This window comes from Pistacia vera, unplaced genomic scaffold (assembly GCF_008641045.1).
Source record: "Pistacia vera cultivar Batoury unplaced genomic scaffold, PisVer_v2 Contig1318, whole genome shotgun sequence".
Taxonomy (NCBI): Eukaryota; Viridiplantae; Streptophyta; class Magnoliopsida; order Sapindales; family Anacardiaceae; genus Pistacia; species Pistacia vera.
In genome coordinates this window covers 143,467-153,028 of record NW_022195378.1, presented here as the reverse complement: position 1 = coordinate 153,028, position 9,562 = coordinate 143,467, and the positions used below count along the sequence as shown (strand labels likewise).

General features: G+C 35.4%; 1 protein-coding gene across 1 annotated transcript; it reads right to left on the bottom strand.

Annotated features, from left to right (window-relative positions):
- Window positions 1-3,168: 3,168 nt before the first annotated feature.
- Window positions 3,169-9,210, bottom strand: LOC116122126 (oligopeptide transporter 4). Its single transcript, XM_031408032.1, has 6 exons — window positions 8,553-9,210; window positions 8,172-8,269; window positions 5,554-6,117; window positions 4,916-5,168; window positions 4,403-4,585; window positions 3,169-3,787 (listed from the first exon to the last, which is right to left on the bottom strand). Exons 1-6 carry the CDS (start codon window positions 9,063-9,065, stop codon window positions 3,173-3,175), a joined length of 2,226 nt encoding a protein of 741 aa, XP_031263892.1. The 5' UTR covers window positions 9,066-9,210; the 3' UTR covers window positions 3,169-3,172.
- Window positions 9,211-9,562: the final 352 nt, after the last annotated feature.

Here is a 9,562-nt window from a genome sequence, read left to right as displayed (position 1 = left end):
CTTATTCTAATATAGTTCCTGGTATTTAGAAAGAAATTAACAGTCGTTATCAAATTATAAACGGACTGGAATCTCTTAAGGAAAAAGCAGCATTGGGCCATTGCCAAAGCAGGCGCCAATAATATTTATGGTGGCATGCAATTTGTGGATTGGGTGAAACGGAGTGGTGTCTGTAGACAGTAAAACCTACAGATAATTCAGAAGGGATGGATTTTGTGTGAAGCAAGTCACTAATAATCTGATGGACCTATTCAAAGAAGGAAAGAGAACATGAAGGCTTGGGTGATACCAGTGTGATGTCTGCCGTAGACACTCCGACGCTCAAGTCAGCGAGGTTGAAGGTATTTTAATAGGGCTAAGAGCAGGAAGGGTTTACCATAATAATACAACTATAGCTAGACTAAGGCCAAGTGGCCAGAGCAAGGCTTTGCGGTGGTTGAGGGTGGTAAAGTTAGTTGGAACTAAGCTTTACGGCCAGAGGGATGGCAGTTCTTGGGAGTAAAAACTTTGAGAGCTTAAAGCTATGGGTTATTTTTGAATGAATAATGAGAAATCTAGCCTTTGTTTATATAGTGAATCAAAGGGGTTGGAGTCCTAGTAGAACTCTGAGTCCTATTTAGTAGATGAGTCTTAATTAGGAAGGAAATGTTATCACTTGCTTTTATCGGATTAGGGTTACCACTTCGAGTAAGATCTTGGATCTAAACTGAAGTAGAAAGTAAAGAGGATTCTAATTCTTATTCTGGGACTGTTGTGGGGTAATAGTTTGAAACCCGATTTAGCTTAACTTGTAGGATAACCCAAGTCATAAAGTGGTCAGTTCACAAAGTAGATTTAAACGTACGCCCAACCAGAATTGAGCTATGGCACTGAGCCGTAATATGCTTATTTCTTTATTGGACTTCGTCAGGCTCAATATAATTTTTGGCCCATGCAATGTGCAATAGATAAATTACAGAGATTAGTCAAATTTAGCCGAAGCAGCCTCCTGTTTTAGTTTAGCTTAGATGAGAGTTTCTGCAATTATTTCTTTCTAGATTGTATTAGAATAAAGTTGCATTTTCATTTTTCGCATTACTTATAAGTTGTGGTTTGGATGAAGTTGATTAAAAAGTTAGAAAGTCAATTGATTGTTTGTGGAATATCTTATCTTATCCATGCTACTATATAAAGATCATTGCATTTGTCAATTTCAAAAGAGTAATAATTGCATTTGTCAATTTCAAGTAACACTAACCTTACAAAGAGGCATACAAAGAAGCATATAAAGAGACAAATCCAGCCTTAAACTTTCTCTCTTTTTCCCTTCTTTTAAGGACTGGATTTGTCTCTTTGTATGCCTCTTTGTAAGGCTAGTATTACTCATTTCAAAATTCATTCTCCTACATAGATTGTTTTGTTTTAACAATATGATTTCAATTTGGCATATTTGGTTTAAGCCGTTTATGATTGTCATATATAGAATAATTGTATTCAATGTTTTTAACATAATAAATTACTTATCAATTTTCTTATATTTATTTTTGCAGAGTTTAGAGCAGTTCAACAAGGAATATCCATTGGGAATTCTTCCGATATGGAAGCATGAGATGTTGTTATGTTATTTTATATTTTAAAATGTTATGTAATTTTAATTTTAGGAACAACATTTGGAATTGGAACTTGGAACATTTGTTATTTTTACTGCAGACTGGAGTTGTATTCTAGTTTAAAATGTTTGTATTTTTGTAAACAGACGTCATGTGAAAACTCTTAATTTTAATGCAGACCATCACATTCTTGTGGGATCAACTTTTAGGTGTGAGTGCATTGGGTTTTATAAACCATATGATTTGTAAATGTTTTATTGATATATAAATTAATAAATAAAGAAATCAACTTACAAGGGCGTGCCAGTAAGTTAGCTAGTTTGGAAAAAAAAAAGAAATCAAACTCATTAATTACGTGGCATGTATTATATACGAAATGTGAATCATAATTAATTAACCTAGCTCTACAGTTGATTATCTCTCTCGTATTAATTTATAAAGATTCAATTTTATATTGAATGACAAGGATTATTTCTAAAAGTATTATCATATTTTTATCTTAATAAAAGAAATTAATCCATGAAATTGATCGATTGTTGAACAGTTGATATTTTGTAGGTTTTTGCATCCTTTAAAATATTTAAAAGAAAAGTTAAAGAATTTATTAAAATAAAAAATCTCATGATTTGTATTTGGGCCATCTGAAATAAAATAATCAATCATATTTGTATTTTGGTAAACAAATGGGGTTTACTTGTAATTTTTAAAGGTGCTTTTGTCATTTTTTAAACTAATAAGGATCCTTTCGTAATTGTTCTGGATACTAGGAACCGGAACCGGAACCTGTTTCATACTACGAACTAGAACCAACAGGTTCTGATTCCGATTCCATATTTCGGGAACCGGCTAGTTTCGGTTCCTCCAAAAATTCTGGAGTACCCCGACTCGATCAACCCCTATGGGCAATAGCATGATGTTGAACAATGGGATTCTAATGGACAGCAAGAAATTGACTCTACCAAATGATAACATTACTGGTCTAAGCTGTAATGGCCTACATTACTAAAACTTGTTACATTCAAGGATGAAGTTGGTGCGGCCTCTTCTTTATACCACAAAACATGTGGGAGATATTTTTTTTTTTTTTTTTTTTTTAAATGACTGCAATTATGCATAAGTTATTAATTGAGTTAATTTGACTTCATATTATTCCAGAATTTACGGAATAATCAGCTTGTCTACTCTACTAATTGACTAATGAAAGATCCAGCTGATGTTGCACATCATTTTATCTCAAGCTCTCCTTAGGTGGTCTCTTCATATTGACCTGACACCCTTCACAATGGTTGCAAATTGAAGTTGCGCCTGGTTGCAGTTTTGAAATGATAAACTTTCTAATGCCAGAAAAATCGAAATTACAAAATCATAGGCTCGTTCAAAAGAAGGATCTTAAAATGTGAATTAAACTTTGAATTGAAATTATCAGCCAATGTGATACATACAATACTTCTTGACACTCTTCACTTTTGTGACAACACTGTTATAATACTTGCTAATCCTATCCTGTGCAACTTTCATAGCAAAAAAAAAAAAAATGTGACAGAAAAAAATACAAACACTATTAAGCATTGCTAGCTGCTGCATTAGTTCGCCGGACAACCATCAACCATTATGCCTTCAGCTGTTGGACAAGTTGCCAAGTCACAATGTTCACCGGCTGTGCCCCACCAATCCAGACTTCTATTCTCCAGACCTACTGAGAAATACAGTAGCACTGCCATGAACGCCACCCCAGCATCCAGAGCTGCAGAAAGAACATAGTTGTATCTCTGCCACCATTGCTTTCGATACCGGAATATGAAGAAATTGAAAATTGTTCCAACTATGATCCAAGAATTATAGTTAACTGCAGTTGCTGGTGGCATCATTCCTGTTGCTCCCAGAAGGACTGGAAGGTTGATTAGCGGAATCCAGGATTGCTTTGGGAAGGCCTTATGGAATAGCCAAATTATGACTGGTCCTAATGCACCACCAAGGAAGAACCAATTCATGGCTGCATAGTTTCCTAGTGATCCAAAGATGCGTTTGGGTCCTACCAGACCCCATATCACTGATGCATCAAAGAAGACTCTGTCACCGGGGCATGTCCAGGGACTGCCAACAGGAAGGAGATCATCTTGACATATGTTCTCAATGGAGGTCAGCAACCACCATGCCACTGTAAGGTTGATGGTTCCAGCAAGAATTGTTCCAATGAACTATTCATACAAAAAATATAGCAACAGAGAGAAGACATGCATCAGCTTATAAACAAGAAAGGAAAATAAGTGGAAAACTAAGATTAAGTAGATTATTCATATTAGAGTTGATTTATCAACTAAGGCCAATAAATTCTATTGTTACGCTATCCATATGATTTATAGGGTAGAAGTCAAAAAAACTCAAATATTTCACTATGTTCATTCTTTCTTCTAATACAGCTGCTACTATAAAAGTTCATAATTTCGTATTTTCACTTGTTCACAATGGTCTTACATTGTTGTAATATACCAACATCGATGAATAATCATATCTTGTCTCTAATTACAAGTGCTAACATCAAATTCTTTTGCAAGCAGCTGCATGATGCTTCTCTTCAGTAATATTACCATTCGATATGATTTGGGATATGTAGTGCTTGAAAGAAAATTATACTTCTAGTCTATAGGGGATATAAAGTTTCTTGTCAATCATATATTTAAGACTTCATGCTTCCATGAAGATGTTTGTTGGCATATCTTTAGTGTCATGATAATATCTGAATAGATTACTTAATATAGTTTCATCTGCAGTTTATTAGTATTACATATTTAATAGGTAGATAATAAATGTACCTGAACTAAGAACATTGATCTTGGAGGGATCTTCATGTAGTGCCCTAGCTTGAAATCACTGAGGAAGGAGATGGCCTGAGCCATGCTTATATAACCATAAGTCTTGAAGCATACATTAGCAATCGGTTTTCCAGGATATATAATACCCATTACGTACTCGGTAATTATGTTTAACCCTGGTGTCTGTACATGGAGCAACAGAGCATTGATATAAAAAAATGTCACTTCTTTATCAAAAAGGTTGCATAAGTGCTGCCTCAGAATCTCAGATACTAATTACTAACAGTGAAGGAAGCCATGATGACCATCTTCAATCATTAAATTGCAAAACTTATTGGATAGCTTTATTTAAATTGAACTATCAAATTTTAACAGTATCTTGAGCATATGTTAAGAAATCAGTTTCATGGAACAGAACTTGAATGACTAAGTGAGACATAATATTAGCAATAATGTTGATGTTTACACTCTTTAGCAGGTTATGAGGAAACGGTTATAGTTTAACCCAATTACCTGGTTTGTCGTGGCAGTTATGATGCTAATTGGAAGGGTGAAGACAAAGGCCATGGCACTAGCAAAGACGAGTCCCCACCAAGGCATCTGAACTTGATCTTTCAAAATAATGCATAGAACAAGAGCAACAGCAAGTGTCACAACAAGCATTATGTAAAACCACCAGGGAGGTATGTCCTTGTATTTTCTCATCAATCTTGTATGAATATCCTCCTTTCCCTTGGACGAAGCACGATACCGATTATAGATTTCCCTGTTGATCACAGTTGTAAATAAAAATTTGATAACATGAAAAAATTTGACTACAAAATGATGTTTCTAATTGTTCCCTCTGTTTAAAAGAGAGGAGTTGCAATTCATTTGGTCGTAGTACTGTGAATAAATCACACTGCAAAAACCTGAACTAGACTGAAATTAGCACACATGTCAGTAAAATTGGAAGATGAAATGGTTGCAAATAGTGAGTGGCTCATTTTCAATATGGTGCTAAATTGAAAATGTCAACTCTAAATGATAATATTCAGATAAATGTTTCTCAAACATATTTAGAAGTGCAGTAAAAATTTAAATTTAAAAAACAAACAATTAAATAATGAATGAATTTAAGTACAACTCCTACTCTCATTATAAAATATTACCTTCCATAGAAGAGAGCCACATGAGTTAGGGTGGATGCAATGGTGGCAAAACCAAAGCCATAAGTGAGAGCGAAAAACATGCTCAAATTTATTCGTCCTTGCTCCTGGTACTTCACTAGATCTATCTCAAAGTTGTCATTCACAATAGCAGATATGTTGTACTTTTGACCTTCTGCCGTGAACAAATGTGAAGAAAAAATGGGAAATCTATGAGCATTGTACAAGTCCAGGCCCCAGTAAGCTACAGGGATTGCAATGTAAATTATCAGTACATAGCCCAAAAAGACATTGACAATGGCAAAGAAAGGGCTAATAAGGGGGCTGAACAAGAAGGATGCCACAACAGTCCAGTCAAGAGTCAGTGCTCCAAGTCCAAGTCCTCTCATTCCTGATCCAAGTTGCTGAGCCATGACTGACTTCGAGAATACCCAGCAGAGCCATGAAATGCTTGAAAGTGTTGGGAATATGTATCCTGGGACCACATACCATGAAAAACTGCAAATTAGTGCAATGAGGAAGAACTTTGCCTGTGTCATGCGTTGCTCATCTTTCTCATGCAAAGCCCTGCAAAATGATATTAGACAGTGACCTATATATTAATAAAACAAATACTTGGGTTTTTGTAGACATTAGTTGAGTTATAGGAGCTGAGCAGCAAGGACTTACTAATCTTTTCTATAATTTTGAAATTTGTGAAATGGAATGTTAAGATACAGGAGATCCTAGATGAGAAATCATGTTACTTGGAGCTGATTAACAAGAAAACTTTAGATGGTTTAGTTTAGTCATGTTATTCTGAAACTAATGACTATAGCATTTAGGAGATACAAGTTAACTGTTAGGTTTTATTGAAGTTGAGATGAAGCAAAAAATTAGATAGATACAGCATACTAGATATTAATAACAGCACCAGTTAGGAGTGGCGAGAGTTTCACAGGATAGTATGGAGGCTTAAAAGATTAATCAACAACCAAATTAATGTGTTATCCCACCAAAGTCAAATAGGTTCACTTTTATTTGTTATTCTGTTTCTGAAGCTCCTCTAGAATTAGTGTGGTAAATAAATCAACACATACTTAAGCTTTCAAATACAAGATACCATGCAAATAATCAATAATATCCATAAAAAAATTCTGCTTATTTCAAATATATGAACCATAAACAAGATCATCATCATTATAATATAAAGGAAATGAACTATAAGCTAATGGTACTTCAAAAATTAGATAATTTTCTTTTGATATGACCATCATGTAAATGCCAGCCCTCTGTCTGACTCTTAGGAACTGGTGATCAATTCTAAGGGTAGCATCACACATCACTTCAGGGATAGCTATCTAAGTTATTTTAGCTGATGATCTACTGTGTTGCTTTTCATTTATACATCTAGGTTTAGTTTTTGCATATTTTAGGACTATCAAATGTATGCATACCATTATGTCCATGAAAAAACCATCGCCCAGATGCACTTATCAAACTCAAATCTTTCACCATTACTCTTAATCCAACTATCAGAAAAGTTGAAACTTCTGGTGGAGAGACAGTGGAGTTAATTCAACTAGTGGGGTTATCATAAAATCATCTTTATCTTCTTCTTTATCCTCAATTATTAATTTCAGATTCAGATATCACAGAGACAAGGTCCACCACAAGTGAAAGTGATGAAATTATGTCTTGCGGAAATTAAGTTCCATTCACATTTTCTACCAAAAAGAGTCCACCAACAAACTATTTATTTAGTCCCTTTCGCAGATCCCTACCACAAATTAGCGAAGACAAGACATTTACTAACCAAAGTTTGTGATTGTGGTTATAGTCACATTCAAGCAGCATGGAGGTGCAAAAATAAATTATGGTTGCTTAGACTTATAAATGATCAACTAGCCTGTTAAAGATTAACATGTAGGATAACTTTTAACATTGTTTTGTACGAGATTTAATTGGGATAGTCAATTCAACCTATAATTACAAATGAGCTTCAACTGATGCAAAATGCAATAAATATTCTTGACACCGGAAGGCAACCTTAACTTAAGGGGGCTGCATATGCAGAATTCGTGAGTGTATCCCCATTTATATTCTTACTATTTATTTACATAAATCAAATTCTACTCTACTAGTCTTAGACCATCTTCAACAATTTGTCTCTTTCCTCAAAGTCTAACCCAGAAAAGAAAAAAAAATACAGTATATATAATTCAAAGAAGTGAGCTGCAACTGGACAATAAATAGAATTTTTTGTTGGTATTAGTTCTACCCATCTCAAAAATATCTTCGATACCTATTATTTATGAAATGATAATGAAGATTAGTTGACACCACACATCACTGCAAATGCACTTTTGGAGCATCTTTTTTAAAGAACAAAATTACTCTTTTAAATATTTTTTTCCATAGAATAGAATAACTCAAATAATTCCCTCTAATTGATATCATACGCATATACCCTACAAGATTAGGTAAGCACTCAAATTTCGAAATAAAATCTCATCACATTCTTTTAATTTTAAACAAAATTTTCAGAATAAAAACAAGATTTTTAATAAATATTAAAATGAGACCAAATGGAAAGAGTGAGTGAGCGACTGAGTTCCGGCGAGTCACGGCAGCGGACGTACCTGAAAAGTGAGACCTGAACGAGAGTGCCGGGCCACCACATATGAGCTGGCTCCACCACATACTTTCTCAGCAGCCCAGCCCATCCATATCCCAGCACCTAATTTTCAAAAAAAAAGAAAAAAAAAAAACATTTTTCAAAACATTAAAAACAAAAACATGTTTTCCCTTCCTAGTTCCCAACGAGATGTTTTCTAAACCACCGAAAACAAACCAAAGTTTCAGGTTTCTTCCATAATAAAAAGAAAGCAAGCAAGCCAATTTCACTCTGTCATTTCCAAGAACACGTTTCTTCAATTTGAATCCATAATTAAAAAACAAAACCCCCTTACAATTTACTTAACAAAACAACAAAAACACTTTCAGAAAACCAAAAAAATTACCTGAGTAGTGATAATAAGCAACCAACTCGCTAAGAAAGAAATCTTCCTCCGATAAAACGCCTTGATAATATTAACAATCCCCACTGCATAAGCCGACCCGCTTCCAAAAGCACTTCCAGCATTAGCAAAAATAGAAATAAGTACGTGCTCTTTCATGTTAAACGGACCCGGGTTAAGCGAGAACACCTTCGACCCGAATCCGGGAATCCCAAACTGGGTCTTGGGCAACACCGCAGCCAAGAAATGACCGATGGGCAGCGTGGCCACTTGGACTGTGATTTGAGTTATGACAAGAGGCTCAGTTCGGTAAGCAAAAAACTGGTTTAAAAACGAGAGAAGAGCGCATGAGAGAAGGCCTAGGAACCACATCCGAAAGGTCCAAACGGGTAGTGTCGGATCGTCGGTGTTGGTGACGGTTAACCGAACCTCTTCGATAGGGGAGAGGTCGTCGTCATCGACGGCGGAGGTGGACTTTTCGGGGTCTTTAGGCGTTTGAATTTCTAAAGAGCCCATGGGGTTGGGGTTGGGGTTGGGGTTGGGGTTGGGGTTGGGGTTGAATGGTGTGGGCCTGTGGGGAGAACGGGGAGCTTAAAATGGTATTTATTATTGCATTTTGGTGAGCTATGCTGAGTTGAGTAATAATTACTTTCTGTAGCTGGTTTTTGTAATTTAACTAACAAGTTGCCAAGCGAGAAGAGAAGAGAAGAGAACCCTTTAGTTGACGCTAAAATCACGCTCACTTGTTCTAACGTTAAAAAATTTTCATAGTAAACACGAGTAATCGTAGATTCGTAATTTCACTATAACGAGTGAATCTTTTATATTTATTAACAAGCGCATCTCAGAACCTTCGCTCACAAACCACACACATGACAACTGAGTTGGCAATTCCCATTAAAGTGATTGCAAAACAATTTCGATTAGATTTAAGAAACGGTCGTTTTTTGGATAAGTAATGACCCTTTTTAGGATGGAACGGTCGTTCCTTTTTCATATGGAACAGTTATTCT